At 39.6% G+C, this 23810-nt stretch overlaps 1 protein-coding gene across 1 annotated transcript in view; it reads right to left on the bottom strand.

The window, feature by feature from the left end:
* LIN28B (lin-28 homolog B) overlaps positions 1-23810 on the bottom strand; it is an 88726-nt gene that overhangs the window by 28129 nt on the left and 36787 nt on the right. Inside the window, exon 3 of the mRNA XM_075046378.1 lies at positions 12033-12217. Within this exon, the coding sequence (XP_074902479.1) occupies positions 12033-12217 (185 nt within the window). The remainder of the gene's footprint in view (positions 1-12032; positions 12218-23810) is intronic.

The raw sequence follows: 23810 nt of genomic DNA, 5'->3' as shown, positions 1-23810 counted from the left end.
GAAAGTAGCATTTTTCCACACCAGGCATTTTTAAACATGATTTGTTTTCTTGTAAGGGTGAAAGTATGAGATTAGCTAACTCAGAAAATGAAGCAGCACCAGTTTATACAAATTTTACTGATTACTAGTGAGACTACTACCTCATTTTCTTGCCATAATCAGCCATACAACAGATTCCTTGCTGCTTGTTTGGTCAATGAGCGTACAGCTCTCATTAAAAAAATGCCAGATGTTTCTTTTCTATGCATAAATGAAATGTATAGATTGTAAAGGAGAAAGATAACTTCATGAGGCTCCACTAAGTTAGAAATACAGAGATAACAAGAATGAACCATTTGATAAAATTATTTCTGAGCTCCAAGTAAAATTTGTACATTACACAATGTACATAAGGAAAAAAATTCTAAAGGTGAAGTGACTAATGACAGTCCCACATTTAACAACATAAAATCCCATTGAACTATTTAACAAAAAGTAAATTAAAACACTCCGTGGATTCTTTTTTGACTTAGAAAACTAAAGTGCTTAGCACAATTTAAGTAATTATTAAAAGGAGATGTAGGCACATAGTCCTAGCAATTATTACGTGAGCAGCTAACCATGATTCTCAAAAAATATATCAAAGCACAAAAACATGGAAAAATGAGCCTGATCAACAGGATATTAAAGATTTTTCACATACTTACTAGAAAGAAGTGATTTACAACAACTAACTCAGGAAAAAAGAATGTAAATAAATTTAAATCTTTAAAAAGGTAAATAAATAGGCTTACATCTGAGCTATATACAATTTCTAATCCTATTGCCAACTACTGATGATTCCCTCCCATTGATGAAAGAAGTAACACTGCATAATTTTATAGAACAACTCGTCTCATTATGCAGACACAGACTGACACACTCTATTGTTTTGTTTTACATTATTAGTTTAGCACAACAAAAAGGAAGAGGTACTAATTTTAAACACTAGCAAATCTGAAGCTGAATTTGAAACATTGAACTATTTCAGCTTTTTATATTGGTCAAAAGATATCCATTTATCATTGAGGAAATCAAAGCATTCTGGTTAAACTTTGATGCAAAGGCTGTTGCAACATTAATTGCAGACAATGAAATAAGAGCAGTCTGTAGTTTGCTATTGTTTTCAGAGCTGTCTGACGTAAATTAAATGCTTAGTATTTAAACTGTCCAACAGCTAAAAGAGTAAAACTCCAAGTAACTTCTAGGCTAAAGAAAGCTATTCAGCACAAGACCAGTGCAATTTAAATCAATTTTTATACTTTCAACTATTCATTGTAAAAGCTCTAGTGCCAGGAGACTCAACACCAATAAGATTATAAATGAACAGAGATCAAAGAAAAGAAATTGTTTAGCTCAGTCCCATATTTCATAGTGACCCTTCACAACTCTTTCCTCCTTCACCATTCCACGGGTCTGTTACTGAGCAAACCCAGCTCCCTCTACTCCATCAATAACGCTGGCCTCGGCTCACTATTCCTCCAGCTCGGCCACCTTTGTTGTCTCTTGCACCTGTATGTGCAGTTTCTTCCGTGAAACCAGTCTCTTCCTCATCATCCTACAATGACACAGTACAGTTTCAAAGAAAAACCAGTCCAAATCCCCAAGCCTAGTTGCTAGTCAGAGGAGCGCTCAGGCTAACTTCTACCCATTACCTACAAATTCAGCATTCAAAAGAGAAGGAAACAATCTACACTGTAGTAACAGCCTGCGAATCAACATGTGAGTTCTCCTACACAGCTTTTTCTCATTTGCTGCACAAAATATAAGATAGTTATCGTATACTTCTTTTTTAGCCTACTCAATTCAATGCTTAGACTCACCACTAAATCCAGCTAAATCTTGAACACAATACAGAAGTACCGACTTTGGGGATCTCACTAAGATCTCTTCATACATAACAAATATTAATTACTTTGCAATGGCTCTATGAAACTGTGTGGTTTAATTGGTCTCAATGAAATACATAGGATTCTGGAGCAGAAGAAAAAAGCCAAAATAATTTTCCAGAGGAGCCTTATTCTAGGTGCCCTATTTGAAATATTAGCACCCATAGAGCACTTACTGTTTTATAGCACCTGGTATGTTTAGGGCAAAGCTCAAACTGAGCAACTGTTACAGCTGGGAGCATTTGGTGGTTCTGCAAAACAAACTCCAAATGTGTCACGTTTGTCACCTGGTAAACGAGGAACACACAATAAGCAAAGTACTGCAAAAAGTCCCATTTCAGATCAACCCTCCCAGATCTGCTAGAGTCACCTCAGCCTTCACAGGGCTGCAAAGCAGGACCTTACATCCCACCTACACCTCAGCTCCTTGTGCATTAGCTCTTGACTCGCAGCAACATTTCAAAATGGAGGAAACTTTGATTCAATCCCTGGTTGTGCCCGAGAGGATTCAGGCTTCTCTGCACTCCCTGCAGAGCGCCTGAACTACCAGCTTTGAGGTGATCATTTGGAGATTGGGAAAACTCTGTGCTTCTCATACTGATATCATTTTTAACAGCCTGTCCTCCCCGCCCCAAGCCCTTCTCTTCCCTCTCCTTCCTCATCTCCCGTGTTTGTGTTTTCACATTTGTGCTCCTTCCTAATCTTCTCCCTATCCCTGCCCTTGAAATATCTTCCTGTCACCCTGCCTGAGGGATCATGGACATCACAGGGCCATTTCTATTTAGGCTCCACTGTCTCTTCCCTGAACAAGCAACTGCAAAGTCCCACTCAGTCCTGCTACTTCTGGATGGAGGATGCCACATCGCTATGCAGAGGCGGCTTAAACGGGTACTTTTTTTCCAAAATAAACTACCTTTCCTGGTGTAAATATGCTCTTAAACCCATGATTTCTTTCAGGACATAGCCTGTGTCTTCCTACCTGCTTAAGAAGCGCTCTAGCACACTGTAGGTGCACTTGGGGGGTGTGGGGTGTCACAGTGGGAATAGCAGTAGCATGCCTGCACCACCACTACAGAGATGACTATCTCTGTGACACATTCCTCTTATATAATGAGCTGCTGAGCTTCTTGACAAAATAAGATATTAAAGTAAATTCAGATTTTCAAATGATTCATATTTAAGTAGGTTTGATCTTTAAGTGTCAAGGACAGAAACATGAAGCCACAGCTAATAAAAGAAAGAGCTGTAGTGATTTGGAATTATATTACTGCACAGACTTTATTAATTTGAAGTTAAAGGGCTCCAGAACGTTTATTCCTTCTGAAGAGCTTCAGATTCATCAACAGCAATAAATCAAAGGCAACATTTTGGGAATATCTGATTTAGCAGCTATGCTATAATTCAGTTTTCTCCAACTTTCAAGTTCTTGGTGTCTTTTTCAACAGGCCAAGATATATGGCAAGTTTTTCCATCATCTGAAATCACCATTATAATCTTTCCTTAGTGTTATATATTTATTATGTGCTTTGAGTATGTTTGCTAGGTGATGCTGGAGTGCAACACATCAAGAAAAGCAAGGAAATGCAACTGTTTTCCTAAAATAAAAAGGATTTGGGTTTTAATTATTCACACTGAATATATTTGTGGTAAAATATAGCACAGACTGTGTGCATCTATTTAAAAGACAGTTCATCCTGTGAGCAGTTCTGTTCCCAGTTCATTGATAGCTACAGCACATCACATGAGCAAAAAGCAGCACAGTCTGTAGTCAGGGTCAACATCAACTTAAAAAGAATTTCCACGATCGGGGAAATATTTTCAAATAATCCCCTCTTCTCTACTACTTTCAAAGCATGGGCTTAAGTATTTATTGAGTTGGGCCCTGAAAATGTATGCACATTTTTGTTTATTCTTGTCTCCTTCAAAGTAGTATATTAGTATAGTAGTAAGAAATTAAACAGCAAGGGATAAATTTGAATTAAGAAAGAAGATGCCAGTTATACTAGGAAAATGTTTAGAAACAGAAATGGTGTTTTGTAAATTACTTACTAAAATACTTTTAACATACACTCTACTGAAGTTATGCATAATCTCTTAAATTGAGCGAAGTTCTCAATTCTTTCTTACTTCTAAATTCCTTCAGATATGGGGAATCATTACACCATAGCAAAGGCCTGAATATATGCTGGTACTTTACTGTAAATGAGGGAGCTCATCCCTTGATGAGAGGGTGAAACGCTCAGAAAACATGAGAAGACATCCGATTAAAGAAGAATATTCCGCATTCCAAAACCAGTGTATTTACTTGAGAAACCCATCTGCTGTGCAGGGACAGCTTTACTCTACATGAGGCTGCATAAAACGACACCTTCCTACTCACTTCATCTGTTCCTTGTACATTTTCAGAATTGTATCTACTTACTTTAGCATCAAATTTGGATTTATTATAAACACTATGAAAAATTTGGGGGCTATCTCTTCTTAACTGTACACGCATATAAACAGATACCAAAGACAACTTTATTCAGGCTCTACTCTCTTCTTAATACAAGCTTGTAATGAAGAAAATTAGGCTTGGATATCAATTAGTGGTATCACTGCCACCAGTTTCCCAGGTCTTGCTTTAGCACAGAAATTTGCATTCAGTTGAAGCACATGAATAGCCTTATCAGAAGGCACATCTGATGGAAAGGAAGCACACGGTTTTGTGTGTTTTGTTGATTTGTACACCTAAGTGCAAAGCCCAATTCCCACCCACACCTGAGCGAGCAGGCTGAAACACCGCATGGTCTTGCAAATTCAACAGCAACGCAGGATCTGAAAAAAGCCCTTACTTTCAAGTTGCCTTGTGATGAAATTGGTAGCTAAATCATGCAAAACTAGAAAACGGCCTTTCAAATGAACAAGGAATTGCCTGTATTACCACCCAGCACATTACAGTGTGCCGGGGTACCCCCAAAATAACTCTAACTGACCTCGGTTTCAGAAGCACTGCAGCTGTTAAGGGATCAAATTAAGCTTTGTAGCCTGCATCTAACTATGGGCACTTGGATCTGCAAATTAAACAATGTTCTCTACATTTAAAATCTGGAATGGGATTTCTTCCATGTCTTCTGAAAGATAAAACCTTTTTTTCTAATAATATACATATTGTTATGCACAACTGTAACCATTTCTATACCTAGCTCCAACATTCAAGTACTGATCTTTCAGCTCTGCATCCTGGCTCCTGACTGTTAGAGCTATGGAAATAGGCAGGAAGAGAAATCCATTATCTCTTGAGGAAGGCAACTCCCGATGCTGTGGGCTGGATCTGGGGGCAGAAGCTAGGCCAGCCACGGCTTGCTGTCTTCTGAGAGGTGACACTTTCCTGCTTGTGCTCTCACTCTGGGGCACTCACTCTACCGTAGCTCTACACCCGGCATTTCCAGAAGAATGAAGTTTAGCTACACCCTAGGCTGGAGATGGAATCATGCCAAATAGTGTACGGTCCATAGATACTGGTCGCTATACACACCAGTCAGTGGCAGTTGTTTTGTCTTTCCTCCCTTAAGCCACCTTCCTTTCATCTTTTCGTGAAGAAAATACTTGGTCTTGGAGATCTGATTCTATTCTCATCAGGCTGCACAGACCAAGTCCTGGAAGCACACCGTGTGTTTGGTATGCAGGAAGGCTGTGGCTGCTAAGCTCCCTTAAACACAGATGGATGATGTAGATTTTACCAAGGGCTGTCTAATGAATACATGCAGTAATACTTTTCAGAGGCTTCTAACATAGACTTGGATGGGTCTGCACAAAGACAAGGAAAGATTAACCCGCTGCCCTAGAGATCCATCTCCAAGCCAGCTTGCCAGCTTTCAAGCCTCTGATCCACAGCACCAAGTGGCAGCTATTTTTAAAAGTTACCTATTTTTTAAGCATATTAATAAGCCCTCTGGTTTTATCCCACTCTTGGAAAACCCTGAACTGTTGCTAAACTTTCCAAGAAGTTGTCAGTCAGAAAAAAAGAACAAGTAGGGAAAATTTTGTCCCTAATGATTGCAGTCCAGCAAAGACAGAACCTTCTTGAAGTACTGGAGTAGTGCAAAGCTCTCAGGCTTTTTGGTTTTTTGCTGCTGCCCTTTTTTTTTTTTTTTTTTTTAAATGTAGCAGCATTCTGCTGCTCCTGTTATGAACAGTTCATACTAGTTTAGTGGCTTATTATGGCACAGTCAGCAAATATCAATAATAAGACCATGTAAGAAAGCACATCTCAGAGCGTGTTGATCCCCATTGTCTAAGTGTGCAAATTACTAACGATATAAAACTCTGCACAAATAATCTCAAATTTTGCTTGAGGATCCAAGAGGAAGTTGCACCCAGCAACTTGGTACTTAACACATCATCTAATTGCCTTTTGCAGATTAGGTGTTGATACTGAGGAAATGCCTAAACCACCAATTGCCAGAGATGGAAAGCTATAACTCCCTATTTCTTACAGTCTCTCCTTAAACACATGCTCCTGTTGGAATGAGGATAGGCCAGAGGGACCTCATTTCACATGGCAGTTTTCATGTAAGAGAACAAAACTATGGTGGTCTTTGCAGTGCGTAAGCCTAAGAGGGGTCTCAAACATCGCTGGAAAGAGAAACTGAACACCCAACAGAACCACTGTGAAGCAGGAAAAAAGCCAACAGCCAAGAAAATGCCCTACGCTTGAAAAATGGGAAAAGCAAGAATGAAAACTGGAAAGAAAGGAATTCTTACCATCTAAAACCAGGTGAAAGAGAGTCAGGGAGAAGGAGGAGGTGTTCACGTTTTAATTTCTTAAACACCACCCTCGAGTAACATCCTTTTGCAAGGCTGTATTTTTAAGATGTCTGTGTAAAAGCCATGCAACTTCTGCATTACTTCTGTGCCAGCTTCCTCTTTAGAAAATGGCAGAACTGTGAATGCGATCTACCTTGGAGAGGAGTAGGAAAATTCAATCCTTTGACAGTGACATCCTGACACCATTTTGTGCCAAAGGCTACAACTCCCTGAACTTTTTATCTCTTCTCTGGTCGGCTGGGCACTCTTGCTTTGTCTGCCCCCGTTTCACCCTGGCGCTGTTCAGGACCTGCCCAAAGAAGGTCCCCAGGGCTGGCTGAGGGCAGGAGCGGACGTGCCCCCTGTATCGTAGCTGTGTGCGGTGACCACCAGCCTGGTTTTGCCTCCCAGCTCTTGCGCGAAGGGACTCTGACAGGCTTTCTCCATCCGCCTCCGCCCCATCTGTCTGTTAAGCACATACGAGCTTTTCCCATTTTGGTACTACCTCAGGGCTTCTCCTTCCCAGCCCGTACCACTCCCATTATCCATGTCCCCTTCAGAAAAATCTGCTCGGCTCGAGCCATAGGAGGCTTTTCTATGAAAATTAAACTATACATATGAGTGCAATTCAGTCAGTAGAGATGGAGTTGATCTAATCTCAACTTTGAGTTGTGACTCAAAGCTTTAAGAAGTGACTTTGTATCACGTAACTTTGCTGTCCTAAACTAGCTCTCCTAGTCCTGTTAAGTTCAATCCAAATGTCCTCCACAGCACTCCACCATCCTGTCATCTCTGCCTGCATCACACCAGTTTAGCGGCTGTTTGTGCAGATCACGAGCTTTTAAAGAAGACTTTTAAGATTTTCTTATTATAGTCTGACTTCAGATCATCTACAGAATGTCTACAGATATTAAAGCACTTTTCTGACTCAGACACAAACTAATCTTAAGTGACAGTTCATCAGGGAAGTATTACATTATTTAATTACAGCCCCTCTTCCCTAAGTGGCTGTATTTCCACCCAATTGGTGGTTTAGAAATATGTTTTTCTTAATTTTAAAATTATGCTTTTGGCCATGTCCAAGAGTTACTGGCAAACACCATTTATTACATCTTAACACAAAACCACTTCTTTTCTAGTTGTCTCTCCTTCGTAGATGTCTACATCGGAAAAAGGTTTCTGAAGTGTTACATCAACGCTGCAGTGCTCATTACTGTTTAGCCAACTGAGCTAGAAGTACACAGCTATTTCACTAGCCATATTCCCAGGACATAATTCACCATCACCCGTTATCCAGTGGCAATGCTTCATTAAGCTCCCTCATTTCCAGCAGCTCCCAACTCCCTCCCTCATAGTTTACTTGCAGGGCTGTGCTATAAACCACGTTAGTGAAAAGTTTCATGTCAAACCCAAAATCTCACAACATACTGCTTATTTATTACATGTTTAAATCCAAACCACTTACTGATACAGGTCACCTGTGCTAGAAGGCTTCCCTGCCACAAGTGTGATGTTAGCAGAGGGTAGTGTAGGACTGAAATATCATAAATTAGAACTGGGACATGGAGCTGTACCCTTAATTATTTCTTCCTTGCCCCTTCCTTCTTGCTTTACTTTATTGCTTCCATTTTGGTGTAAATACTTCAAAACCAAAAAAGAAAAAAAAATGTTGTCATCCTCCCCATCCCTCCCAAAACGTTCCATGTGAAGGAAGTGCCAAGCTGAGCTGATTCAGCACTACAGACACTCTGCTGAAAAAGTATCCAACTTTGAGCCCCTACTAGGAGTATTTACAGATACTGGATAATACATCTAGGTCCCAAAGATAACTCTAGCTTCTAGTCCTGTGAGCATCATGCATCTTCTTTGTTAATATTGTGCCAAAGGTCTGTAGGTCAAATTTATTTAAATATACCCTGCACTAAAGAAGATTTTCCCAGCTATATAAATTTATAAATATAATCTTAAATAAAAATTACAACTGATAAAATGGTCCTTTACCTGGTTTAATTTTAGGTCACATACAAACACTAGGAGTGCTTGTTTAATTAAAAAAAAAAAAAGCGCATAATTTTTTTTTTCCTTCCTTTTTCCTCCTCCAAACTTCATTCTGAGATGGTGGGCTAGGTTCTGATTTCATTTATTCTACTCTAAATCAAGATTCACAGACTTGTCTACAAGTTACTGAGCAGATGATTAAGGTGTGAATTCAGAGTACTTTATCTTTTTCTGCATCAGCTCCCTGAGGTCATTCCTAGAGAGCAGCATAGCATGCTTTTGTGTCAGCTCAGTGTCAAAGTTGAGCAAAACACGCTGTGTTCGGCATGTGTTAAGAGCTCCTATGAAGGGAGCCGCAACCTGCCGCAGTGTAACACGTTGCAAATTCATCCCCTGGTTTACTCAGGTAAAGACCAGCCCTGCCAGTGCATCTCTGCCGTAAAACACCACTTCTGAACCCAGCACTTGTCAGATGCAAATCCCAGCTGAGTCTCATTTAGAAACCTCCCCTCTAGCCCACATTACTCTAGACACGGTGAAAAAATACATACATAAGACACACGGATATTACAATAGCTTAAAGTAAGGTCTGGGAACCTAAAGCCTGCAGGCTGCCGATAGCCACAGCTTCATTTCACATGGACCACAAAAGACTTTCCCTTCCTCGTACTGGCATGCGCTAACATGCTGGCTGAGAAAGATGCTGAAGTGGCCAATGCACTGACAACAATTACAAATGCTTCCCACCTATGTTATAAAATTAATGTGGTCCACAGTAATGCTGAAGGGGAAATATTATCACAGCAAGGTCCCCACAGCAACAACACTCTGCAAATTACAGAGACTCTGAGTCTATTGTGGAAGCCCCACAAAATCTACCAACAAGCATCAGTATTGTTAACCTCAGTGTCATGACTTTTTTTCTCCCTCTCTGTACATATTGCTGCTTTTCCCTTTCTTTTTCCCATCTTTGCTATTTCTAACTCCTTCTGTCAGTCTTTCCTTCTGCCTTAATACACCATTAACAGAGAAATGGGATCCTTGTAAAACATGCACTGAGGCTGGGCCCTCACACCGTTACACCAATAACAGAGAAAAGAGATAAACACAAGAAGTTGGAATTAGCTTTCATAAATGGAGGCAGTTCTCACAGTACAACAGCAATCTTTAAAAAAATTTCCACTATGCATGTTGGAAACGCACTTTTTTTATTGGCTAGGCGTTCAATCAAAACTAATTTTCCTTCAAGGAAAGACACTGCTCCTCACTGAGTGGTAATGTCAATGCTACTTCAAACATTTCAAATTTCAGACTTTTTTGGTGTCTTATGACTTAAGCGTAAGACTTTTGAGATAGAACTGGGTAGATGTTTTTGCCCACATTTTCATATTAAAATTCAATTTAATTTTTAATTTTTCCTTCTTTAAAGGCAAGCGAACATTAAAGAGTACACTGTCTCATAAATCACCCCTCCACACTGTTTTTCAGGGTATATCTGTTCAATTTTTTCTATGCTTTAGCTACGAAAAAACATCACTGAAAGTAGGATTCATCTCACCTAACTAAATTTAGAGACTTATAAGGGAAGTATCTACAGCACTGGTGCTAGGGTCCTTTTGTAGCCCCTGAAGAAAAACAGCCACAAGGCAAGATTCATCCCCAATGTTTTAGATGCTTCCCTAGGATGAGATGAATTGCACTCTGAAAGTACTGCTTCCTCTGCATTAACTACACTGTGCACTGTAGATATCTGTATTTGTTCAAAACCCTGCCTCCTTCAATATGAAGTTTTTCCTGTCTACTTACAACCTGTCCCTTTAAATTTCAAGGTTTTTGAAGCAAGTCTTCCTTCATATACATTCGCAACAAACAGGACAACAGTATCATGACTGCATGACTGTGGCCTTTATTTTCTGCCAGAGTATGAAACATCAATAACAATGGTAATGCTAATACCCTAAACAGATTAGTAATTACAGTCCATGGAGAACCAATGGTTTAAATAAGAACTATATTGGAAGCCTAGCTCAAAAAAAACCCAAACAAACCAAAAAAAAACCCCCAAGATTTTTCACAGCCATTGCATGCAACACAGCTCTGAAAGGCCAGATATGGTGAGCAATCAAAAAGAAAGCTTTGTCTGGCTTACAAAGTCTCTCCTTGTTGTGGTTATGGACTCTGATCTGTTACAGCAGCAATAAATTTTGTTCATGGCCTTTAGCTTTTATAAAGAAGGTGAAAGAGGGACAACTATCATGTTGTCTCCAGTCCTTAATTAAAAAAAAGGAAAAAAAAAGACAGAGGGAAAAAAAAAAAGAAGCCTTTTGACAGAGGTGGGGACAAGTAGAGTTCATCTATAGCCAGCAAAGGCTTTCGATCCCTGGGCTACACTGCCTTTCCAGGTGACCCCCTCTTTCCCAAGCTACTCTTCGCTTCAGAATTTGCAATGGAAGAGAGCCACCTCTCAGTCATGCCATACATCAAATGCTGCAGGTAAAACTTCGCTGTTTGGATATTCTTACTAGGATCCTTCACAAACTATGTATCCTTCTTGATCTCAGTCATTACAGCTACTGGGCTGGGCAATGCCATGAGGAAAAAAAAAAAAAGAGAGATTCACCTAAATACAAGAGCTTTTGGGCAGGAAGGCTGTCCTTGGGGAACTAGGTACAGGTGGCTTTGCAGTGAAGAGGATTACAGAATTTCTTCAAGCCATCAGAGGCAGAAAGTAAAGTAAAACAGTGCAAGTCAGACTGCTGCACATATGTATAAAGAAGTGCAGCTCTCAAGACTAACCTGAAATTTGTAAAATACTATTACAACAGTTCTTCAGACCACCAGGCATTAAAACCTTTGGAAACACCTGATACTCTCTTCACTAAGTAAAAATATAATTGATCAAATTATGTACATCTCAACCCTGACTGCACCACCTACACTTTCTTCTGTATAAAACTACTGATGCACAATTTAAAACCTCACTGCACACAATAGTCTCTTTAGCATACACAATACTCGCCTAAACATGACATTATTTCACCTGCATTCAGACTGACCTCTCTTCTCAGTCTAATAGCAATATTTTAAAAATTCTATTACATTCCTTTGTAGGCTCCCTCTAATTCAATAAAATCTTATCAGGTAAAACCAATCAAGTGGGTGATTTATGCAGTTGTATAGGTAGAGCTTAGTAAGTTTAATCAAATTACTAGGCTACATGTAAAAGTCAAATTTACATAGAAGGGCTTCCTTTCACAAATGAATTAATGCTGAAAACATAATATCAAGAAAAACTTGCAAAGAAAAAAAAGGTGGGGAATAGCAAAGTAAGGTAATTACCTATCTCCCTTTGGTTTTCTTTTTTGTACTGTCTTCCCTTTGGGTCGTCTTTCACTTCCTAAACAGGGGCTCCCACCAGGGCCTGTTACCCGTATTGATTCAAGGCCTTTGGAAGATTTCTTAAAAGTAAATTCCACTGGTTCTCCTTCTTTTAGGCTTCTAAATCCTTCCATGTAAAGCTTGCTCTGTAAATAGGAAAAATATTCTTGGTTACTATTGCCTTAAAAACAATATTTACATTCACAATCAACAGGACAAATTATCCTGTCTACTATCCTAGAACACATACAGGTTGAGTAACAGTTTCCTCTGCATGAACTATAGCAGAAGATACTACAAATTATAGTCCTGGATACACTGAAAACACTATTCAACACTAAACAAGTAACAAGAACCACTTTTCAGTATCAGCAAAACTGAAATAACATTTTCCTTTTCTGTGATGAATGCTATAGATGTAAGAAGCAGAGAAAAACGCTGTATTCTTAACCGCCCTGTCTAACAGGCATCAGGAACTGGAAAGACTTTTTCTAACAAAATGGAAAGAGAACAAATGTTCACCTCAGAGCTAATTTGTTTGTGATCAAAATTATCATAATTTGTATTCCTTGTATCTGGGACATGGCTCTTCTGCTCTGAAAATGAATCAAAGATACAATGAGCATGAGAGGCAGGAGGAAGGAACTCTGAACAAAGTCCACTGAAATAGGCAATTCAAATATCCCTAGTGAGCTGCTAAATTTCTGTTCACTACCCCCAAAATCTTATCTGGTTAGCATGATTTAGGTATGGATTTGTATTTTCATTCACAGAAAAGGAAATTATTATCATCAGGGCAAGTGAAATAAATACTGATAAAACTTTTGATATTACACTGTAGCGGCAAAAGCTTGGAAGTCAACAGGAGCTCACCATTGATTTTGATGCAATGAAAATTTTTGTCTCAATTCCTAATAAATTATGTACAATACTGAGTCTATATCCCAGGACAAATCTGATGAATCAAACTTATATGAAATGATCATCAAGTTAACTGAGACTTTTTTTGGGGGAAGGAAGACAAAATATTAGATACTCGTTGCACTAAACGTTTATTTTAGAAGTTACACATTACATGAATGAGATCAATTGGACTCACAGAGAATATTACAAAACCTGTCAATTTGCAAACACTTGTAGTTTTTGCAGAAGAGTTATGAAACACGTTTTCTTCTTTTGCTCTCGAACTCTTCACAGCAAAGAGAAAAACGTATCCTGACTGATTCTTACTCCGTTCTGCAGCATTCACTTGGCAGAACCATGGAGTCAAGACGGGAATCTTCACTGCAGGTGCCATCCCATGCAGTCATATGTCAAAAAGAGCCGAGCGACACTCAACTCTGTAAGTCACACCTACTACCCGACAAGTGCAACCAGGGAGCATGTTCAAATCAGATGGCAACCCCTGATATGGGTTCCCTGTAGTCATGGTATGGGAGGTCTGCAGCACCAAGACACTATTTTAGCAGAGCACAAGAACTGACACCTACAGAGGTCATAGTTGTACACAAAGAGGGAGCCGGTCTCTTCACAAGGAGAGAACAGGAGAACAGGACAGGAGGCAACAGGCTTGAGCTGCTTCAGGGGAAACTCCATCCAGACACTAGGAGAAGTTGCTGACTATGAGAAGAATTAAACAGAGAAGCCCAGAGAAGCAGTATAGTTCCCTTTGCTGGAAATAGTTAAGACTCAGCTTAACAGGGCACTGAACAACCTAATCCAAGGCCCTGTTTTTGGTGAAGGGTTGGACTGGATGATCTCCAGAATTCCCTTCAAACCTAGACTCTTCTGTGCTTCAGCTGTTTTAATCTGGAACTGAATCACACCCAGCGAGACTGGAAAACAGGATTCCAGTTCCTGGTTCTGCAGGAGAGTTACCTCAGGGGACCTGTGTCACTTAATTTCTCCCTGTCTTTCTAAAAAGGGACACCACTGCAAAGTCCATTTCCCACAGCACTAATAGACTAAGTTAAAAATTATAAAATAATTGGGAATATTTATTTTAATGAAACTGTGTGAGAGCACTCACACCTCTGCTTCCAGAAACCCCAAGTACCGGACCAGCTGAGCTCTCACACTCAGCCTACCCAGCAGCAACCATTCATAATGAACAAGACACTACCGATGCCAGTCTGCCCGAGGGACTCAGGTGCTTATGATTTTTCCAGCAGCCAGAAGTAAGCAAGAACATGGCTCCACTGGTTAGGAGGAAGGCTGTTTTTGCTTAGCCAGTTGTGCAGCTCTAGTACACGTGGCTCTCCCACCGAATGTTGTAACAGTGTGAAGCACGAGACAAACAGTTGACTTTCTAGGTGAGAGGTTGAGCACTATTTAAAAAGGGGGGACGGGGACAGGATGACAACAGTATGGGGGCACACACACACAACACATGAAAGAATAAATATATAATATCTGTTCCCTGAATCATAAGCTTGGCTCTTTTTTTTAAATGAAAATATAAGGTATGAAAAAAGAAATATGCAAATTTTCTCACTAATACAACTGGAAGACAGTAATTCTATATAAACCAATGAAACAAACCATCCAGGAAGGCAATATTTTTTCAAGCAAGCCCTTCACTTTGAAATGTCTGTATAGCAGCAAGGGGATCTTTGTCACAACGAAGAAACATCCAAGTTCAGAATACATCCAAAGACACCACCCCCATTAACTGAAACAACAGATTCTGCCTGTGGCGTGAATACATCCTCAGGTCCATCCTCACCTCTTCAGTCTTCAGCAGCCACCAGAGAAAATCTTGTTAAAAGGAAAAAACTGAACAACATGTATTTTGTCCCAAACTAAAACATATAGTTAAATGTTCCAAAACTAGACAATCATGACAACACACAAGGGGAACCTCAAGCACATAAACGTAAGCCCTTATTTCTCAGCAATACTGAACACAGCATGGATGCTTTTGTCTTTTTGTTTAATTACAACTTAATGAAGATACAGTTAAGTCTCAGCAAGACTTACGCGTTTTTCCTTTCTGAGTTTCACTGTTATAAAACAAATGCCAAAAGGTTGACATCTGATATGCACATAACATTATGTCTTCTACTTTACTTCAAACGAGAGAAATACTTATTTAAAATGCAACCTAAACCAGGACATTATTAGTACTCCAAAATGTTTTTATTTTTCTCATTTAACTTCTGGCAACAGAACTTTTATTTCCAAACAAAGCACTATATTTACAAGAGGAATTTTTTAATGTATTTAAAAGCCAAAGTAATGAAACAATTATGCTTTCATAAATCATTACACAGGTGTACATTTTTTCGCATGTTTGTTTTTTCAAGCACTTTTAACAACAGAAAATGTTGAAAAAAACCACTCCAAATGACTTGCACAGTACTCTCCTTGAATATATCTCAACAGCTTTTCAATGTTATAGATGGATTTGGTGCCGTCTGACTTACTGTGCAAATGTATACTACACTGTCAGCCAGCTCATGGTGAGATTCTCTGAGGGTGTAATAACAATTCAAAACCATAGTGAAAAAATGGCTTTTGGAAACCAGCAAAACAAATCTAAAACCTGAATCCCTCTTAACTTGTGTGAAGAGTTGGACAAAAACTGTCTGTAAAGTTGATAATTTAATGTTGAAAGACCTAGCTCAGTATTTTCCTCACATTACTTAAACAAATAAAACCCATACAATTAAAAGCAGCCAAAGTTTCAAGTCAGTGAACCATTTCTAGAGCCCTGAATGGGGTGTACGGGCACACCGCCAATGAACAAAGGGAAAAAACTTAAAAGCAACATGCTTTTCCTCCTTTCTCTCTTTTTCAGCTGTCAGAGGCTGCTCTTATTTTTACAAGCAGTCAATACAGTTATTTCAGACTAGTGCTTTTTTTCTTTTTCTTTTTTAACTTGACAGGGCCATTTTTTTTTTTTTTTTTTTTTTTAGGTATCCTATTATTGCTTTGTATTTCAGCCTATAATGTAAAGTCTCACACATCTCTGTCACAAGCAACAGCTTGGTGCAAAATGTTGGCAATTTCATAAGAGTATTAGCAACAACAAAAAATAACTGGAAAAATCCATGATCACAAGTTCTTGGAAAGCATTCCCTACTATGAAACAAAAATTGAAACATAACAAATAAAAACTATATTAGCAAGATGGTCCCAAAGAAAAGTACCATTTCCTGGGCAGTGTCAGGGAGTGCTTGCAACTCTCACTGGGCTCTACAAAAGAAAGGAAGTTTGGAATTAAGGCTCATTACAGGGGCCTGATCACCTCTGATACATGTGCATTACTTTTATTAACGTGTGGGAGGGGAAGGGAGAACAGGGTCCCAGTAAGCACCACCTCACAACTTTGCCATTTCTAGTCAGGGCTGTGAACAACTGCTGTCACAGACATTAAATTCTTTAGAGGAGGGGATGTTGCAGACATTAAATTCTTTGGGGGGGGAGGGGGGGGTTATTCGGTGGCATTCTGCTTAGATTGTTTATTTTCTGTATCTCTCATTTCTGCCCCTTTTAATCTAGTGATTGATTGATTGCTTGGTACAATGACCAGATGCCACCAGTATGCCGGGTTTCCCGAAGTAAGAAAATGGTTTTCTGTCCAATATTATCTACAATTAAATCCAGACATGAAGGAAAGCATATCCTGAAGCTCAACCGCACAGAAGATCATTAGAAATTCTCTCCAAAACACCCTCATACAGTTCTGTCAAAACTGCCAGCAACCTTTGAGTAAAGAGTAAGAGGATACAGAAGTAAAACAATTTACACTGGATCTGTAATAGTGCGCTTACCTGCATTAGGTCAAAACCAGAATTTAACTGTTGTATACTGCAAATGTTAAGGGAAGCGCTGCAAAGTAGTATCAGTTCCATGATACAAGTCCTGCTGCAAGGACTTTTGCTGTCCACCGAAAGTTCGCTTTAGGAGGTTTGTGAAGATCATGTATTTTTGCAGGCAGAATGCTAAAACAAATAAAAAATCCACTACAATGAACAACAGCCCCTCCAAGAGCAATGCACAGCTCTGCTGCCCTAACACAGAATTCAAAGGCCAGGCACCCACAGACAACTTGCCATTGCTCCCGCTGACCTCAAGGGCTTTTTCCTGCTCCTAGAGGCTTATCTTGCACCCAATCTGGCACTTCTCTGTCCTCCCCACAAGCCAATTTAACTCACTAATCTGACAGGAAACAAACTCACTTTAAGGGGGGGGATAAGAGGAAGAGGAAACGGGGATAGATTTTTGTTTTTCTAGTGAGCTAAGTCTGCTCACAGAGAGGTTCAACCATCTCCAGGGCACACACATTGGAAACAGCAACTTTTGAGATGAGAATGTGTTCCTTAATATTTTATGTAAAAAAGAAAAATTTACAGTATTACAATTTTTTTTAAAAGCTCAACATAATACAAATTAACTTTAAAAATAAAGCTATAAACCACTTTATTTCTCAATTTGCACTTCAGCTTTTAGGCAATGAAGAGCCACGTACGCTACCTGTATACAACATTGATCAGATAGGGTGAGCTATTGCAAGTAACTTTACAGTGGGGAAAGAACTGGTACATAGGCAGTAACCTCAGTGCAGCTGGTACACCGCAATTTCACATCCTTATTTACTTGGAATTTGTTTCTGTCTTGAATTTCCACTTCAACCATAGTCATGTTCATAACCTTGTTTCCATTCATCATCCTGTCGCTGTCCCCACACTGTTACTCTTCTTACTGAGAAGGTATTTATTTAGCTTTTGAACAAAAGGCGCTCTCTAACTCAAAACCACCCTCCCTATATAACAGAAGGATTTTTTCTTTATCAATTTATATATCTAAAGAAACTTTTACTAACTGATTTAACTCTTAAGAACTTCAAGTAAATTCTAACTCAGCTTAATACTTTCAGTTCTTGTTCCACCACAACTTCCAAGTGACTTCCTTTGATAATCTACTCCTCCTTCCTTTTGCCTTACCTTTTCTCTACCAATAACCCTCCCAGGAGAAGGTTCTCTGCTAGAAGGATTAGGTAATTTCCCATGATTCTCCTTTTCCTTTACTTGGGATTCATGTTGAACCTTCTCTCCATTTAAGGCTTCAGTACTTCAGCTCATGATGTTCTCTAACCAGTTCTCCTAATTTAACAAATCTTCACCTTAAAAAAAATTGTTACTGACTTTGTATCATCCCATTTAACTTAAAAAATGAAGACAAAACATGAACTGCGTTAATTTGGTTTAAACAATCAGGTTTTCTATAAGGTCAGCAATTCCTTCCTAGTCCAAAATAGCAAAAGGTCTATTCTGAATTACTGTTTTGGTAAGAAAACTATTGACTGTCATGTACAGAAATATCGCATGATTATAATATCATTTGTGCTTAATTATAGATCTGGCACACTATATAGCCTACCTATAATGTTATTATTCTTATTCGTACTCCTCTCTCAGAATATTGTTATTACACTGTCTGTATATAAATCCTAAGCTAGAGGTCTACAACAGGTCTTTCATAATTCCTTCCCAAAGTGATTTTGACAAAACAGATTCTACTGTGTCCATGCTACTGTTTGTTTCTTTACATGGTGCCACTTCATTCACGACACCTTACTAATTTTCTGCATAATTTTCGGTATTTGTGTTCAAGCCATGAATGCTATTCTATTTGACCATGTTTCCGCTGCCTCTGTATCTGGTTACACATTCAGCACCAGCTGTTCTAGTTTTCTATACTAACGAAAAGAACCTGCATAATAAACATCTCATTCGCTTTTCCTCCCTGACCTTACTGTCTTTTCTCACTACAGTAAGTGTATTTTTTTTGTTAGTGTAGCACCTACATGACTAGGCTTCTACTACCAGTTTTCACCCTTCCTTTGCTGCTTTGCATAGACCATTTGTGTTACTGCATGTGCAATTCTCATTTACCCAATTTTCCTTCTTCTGTGCTTTAATACCAGGCATGAAAATCAAGCCAGCCTCTTGTCCCATTTCTTAGTTTAAGTATTTTCTCATCGGTCATTCTAGGTACAAGATAGAATTTTAGGACTCAGTTCAGTCAATTCAAAGGGATGGTTCCTCTTCCCCCACCTCAGTCTCACATTGACTCAGGAAGAAAACCGTTTACCTCTTCTTGGTAATGTTAGGTTTTCTGCTATGTTTCTGCTCCCTGAATCAGTTCCACACAGAGTCAAAAAAACCACCAGCACACCTCGAAAGAAGCCACGTGAGTGTGCAGCCATGGCAGGTAAGGCTGTCCTGTGCAGCACCTCGCCAACTTACCACTTACACTGCCTCGGTGATCTCCTGAAACCATGCCGTTAATCCCAGACACAGTTTATAATACCCTCTGAAGTCCACCCACTGAGAAGCATCTTCTTCTCTTGGCAGTCTCCCAGTGGCCGAACACCTCGGTGCTCCCTCGCTGCCTGACCACACTGCCGTGGGGAGCCCCACAGATCCCCCCAGGATGGAGGCCTGTCCTTTCCTTCACTTTCCACTAAGCTATTCCACCCTCAGGCAAGCACAGTCACTTCAGCAAGCTTGAAACCACCTCATTTTCTGTTCCAAATACTCATCTGCCGTAAGACAGTTTTGCAGAAACCCGAAAGCTCTTTCTACAAAAATTAGGAACAAACAAACATGACCTTTTACGCAGTCAATAAATTGGGCAGATTATCCTCTGTTTTCATTGGGAGGAGGCACTTTTTCCCCCATTTTTTCTTCTTTCATGAGACAAGGGCCTGAGGCCCAGGTGAACAGGCTCTCCATGGCACCCTGACCTTCACTTCATTTTAGTGAAGCATCAAGTGCAAAACTTCCCAACAAAGTAAAAAACTAGCATGACTGTGGGCACAGCGTACCTCTTCCCCTGATGACATGCCGTACACTGAAAAATTCATGACAACGGTGAGCTGTGTACTTTTGTAGTGTCCACCTAGGCAGAGTATTTCTCAAGCCTCCTATCTGTTAAAAACCCACACCTCCAAAGCAGAGGTCAAAACAAGCCATTCTTGCAGCTTGTCTACTATTACCTGAAGAAAGGAGGTGCCACACAGAGTCCTAGACCTTTTTTTTTTTTTTGCTGCTTCTGGGAAAAAAGGACCAAAAAAAAAAAAAAAAAAAAAAAAGAAAAAAAAGGAAGAAAGCATGGGCCACCAGAAAATCCATGAATGCCACCGAGTCCAGTTGTCTCATTTCTTCCACAAGGGATACAAATACACTGAAACCTGAGTGAGGGACGTGGCTGAGCTGTCTCCTGTCTGGCACCTTTCCTATGAGTTTAATGGTGAGGACAGAACACAGTATGGCTATGATTCACTCATTTTAAAAAGCACACTGACAGTACTGGAAGACAGTTCTCTAACAGATCTAAAAATCAGCCAATTTCAATGTAGATCATCCCATAAACACAGGTGGAAGTGCGAAAGCACAGGAAGGCGCAATGTACAACCCACACAGTTTGCTGCATTTTTCAAGTACTGAAAATGTACTCCAGTAGAAAGCACAGACTTAACTCAATGGTAAAGTTATTTCACCTAAAACTAAACCACAATTTCCTCCAGATTTACTACACCTTCTGCTGTCGTTAACCACATTTTCAGAAACAACTGCAGCACCTCTATTTTCCACACCTGCCCTTCAATGTCTATAAGCCTCGTTTCTGTGCTCCTCTATACACCCCCATGCTTAGGAACGACAATCCCCTATACCAGGAGACATTTTAGCTATATATAGGTTTCCTATCCACCTCCCTCACCACCTCCTACCATCTCAAGAGACTGCATATAATTAAAAAGAAATTAGGCCCAGCTTGTGCTCTGCTAATTCAGGTGTAGCAGGATCTCTCTCTGCACATGCACCTTTCCCTTCCCTTGCATAAAAGTGGCCTGAGAGAGAGTCATGTTTTCTCACTGCAGACTCTTAATATCCATCTCTGGGAAGCTCTTCTTAAGCTTTAAATTGGACACCAGTAGTGAAAAACAGTACCAGGAAAAAACTGAGAAAGCAGTTCAACTACCTTTTTGCATCCCAGCTTTACATGAGAAAATTGAGCAGTTCACATCTCACCGGTAAACAGAAGAATGGCTAACACCGTGGGCAGCTACAGAAGCCACAGGCTGACGCTGAAAAAAGGCATTTCATACAAAATGATTCAGCAAGTCAGCAGTACAGAGGGAGTCCTGAGCCTGTTAAGACAGTTCAGCTCACCCTATTCTCATGGCATAATATATCCCCATTATACTGACCTGCCTCTTCCTGAAGCATGACCTAAGAGGTAGCTACCAACAACTCTGCAGACCAACAGGGGAAGAGCAGGTTAGTGTGAGGGTAGCTGGGTTGTGTTGGTAGATACAGTCTAACACATACCCAGGACAGAAAGGATCTTACTCGTGAGCAGTACTGTGGAGTGCGAAGGATGGAGGTAAGAGAGAGGATGGTGGTGGTAGCAGAAAGACTGGGGTGGTAGCCATCAAGGAACTGTCTGGGGCAACGGGCTGGCTGACGATTGAAGCTAAAACTGGTCTGTAGAAAAGAAGGGGCTACAGGTTTTCTCAAAGCCTCAGGAGAGCCAACTCCCCTCTCTTCCCAGGCTGCAAAGGCACAGGAGCAGCTCAAGTCCTGGAAGCAGAACGAGGGTTTACAGCCCAATCCTGACTTGGACTGTGCTAGCAGTCCACCCCTGCCACCACCTCCTTTTCTTTCTCCTTCTCCTCCGGTTAGTCCCAGCTACCTATAGGCTGGAGCCTGAAGAACTGTCCTCACTCCACCACCACCTCTCTGAGAAACCGAGCCCCACGCAGTGCCACCACTGCAACCTCACGGGTCCTCGCCTCAGAAACGCGAGAGCCCTGCTGTGGAGGATGCTTTCTGAGAACTACCATCAGCTGCATTAGTGCAAAGCCTCTCCATGCTTCAATGACCTCTGCTAATTCTTCAGAGAGAAGCAAGCTATCTGCTTGAAAGCTACTGCGAGCCAGGGAGTGAGGGAGTAAGCAAGCACGGATGGTAATCTAGCCAACTGGGAGGAACTACGCCCTAAGCAATCCTAAGTTAAAAATCCATTATCTTGTAAACAGGAACCTCTCGAACTACTCTCAAACTTTTGGGCAAATATTGTTTTTACTTTTATGGTACAGGCACGTTGCAATGTGCAAGGTCCTCCACAAATGACACAAGAAAGCATAGTTTATCAATAGGCAATACACTAATGCTGCTAAATCATTTGGCGGTCAGAACCTACATTTGCTATTTATTTTTTAATTTAATTCATTTAAAATGCCAATATGTAAGTGAAACACAAAAATAAAATACTGGTTAGAATATTTGTTTACTAAAATACAAGTCACCACGTGCACAAAAATAAGACAAGAATATCTGACAAAATTGGGGGGATTCAAATGTCATTGTTTGTAAAGCAAAGAAGTGATAAATAGGCTGAATTTTTTATTGGGGCTGGTTTATTTTTAAGTTGTAGTTATTTTCACAACATTATCTATACTGTAAAACCAAAACACTTTTTCCTTAAGAGCAAAATTAAACAGCAATATTTATACTGTATTAACAATTCCTGATTTATGATTCAAGTTCTTTAGTATTTCTATGGCTTTTTTATTATGGTTAATCTTCCTTAGCTATTCTTGTACAGCAGATTATATGTTTACTAATTTTTCGAGGTTTTAAATCTAGTACGAGATAATCTAGTATCCCATCAGTTCTACCAACTTAAAGTTATAGTCAGCTATATCTTAATTAGATACAATTTTATCAGAATTAAAAATATTGATTAGATATTCAGATATTTGAATAAAAGAACACTTTTGTCTTGGAGGAAGAATGAGCACAAGGTTATTTTATACTTCAAACCTTTATCACTTTTTTTGGAGGGAAGGGAGTGGCAGATCATCTAAATACATGACAGTTAAGGTACTAGAAAGCAGTGAAACTAGTAATATATGTCAAACACAGTCTGGACATAACAGGAAATGAGCAGGTAACTTCAAATTAAATTATTTTTTAGATATACACAGCAGTAGAAGAAGATAGCGTTGATGATTGGAAAAGTAACTTGAACTTAGCAGCACCTTTAAATTATTATTTGGGAGAGTATTTAATTCGTAACTTTACTGTGAACTAGTTCTCTAAACAGCTGCATTTTAAAAGCTGACAGAAATGGTTGGTTCAGAGCCACTTCTGTTATCAAAGCATAAGCTATATTCTGTTACAAAGGACACGTCCCCTGTTTCAATGAAACACCTCTGAATTTACAGTGATACAAATGAGAAAACAGCATTTAAGGCAAAACCCTTCTAAAGTAAATGGGAGGCAGATTACAGTGATTTTTATGGATGAGGACAAAGGATTTTAACTGTAAAAGGTAAACTATTTAAATTTATTATCATAGGTATTGGGGAAGTACTCAGAAATACTTGAAAAACTTTACTTTTAAAATAGTATCTTATTACTGTAGTTATGATTATATTTATTGAGAAAGTAATTGTGAAACTGGAATATCATACATACAACTGCATTAATCAAATGACAGTAACGTTGGCTTCTGCTCAGATTACACAATGCAAGACTACTTAAATATTATTTAAGACTCCAATATTGAATCTGTCATTTTTATGCCCTAATTTTAGCATGCTCTGCCAAAGAATGTAAATGTTTCCCAAGGCCTCCTGAAAGAGGGTCAGACCAGCTGCAGCAGGAAGACACAAAGGGGTTCCTTAAGGACAAGTCTTTCCTCTTACAATCTGCTGACACA

Source organism: Buteo buteo, chromosome 15, assembly GCF_964188355.1.
Source record: "Buteo buteo chromosome 15, bButBut1.hap1.1, whole genome shotgun sequence".
In the NCBI taxonomy this organism is placed as follows: Eukaryota; Metazoa; Chordata; class Aves; order Accipitriformes; family Accipitridae; genus Buteo; species Buteo buteo.
Note: the sequence above shows the minus strand (reverse complement) of the source record. Positions and strands in the feature narration are given on the sequence as shown.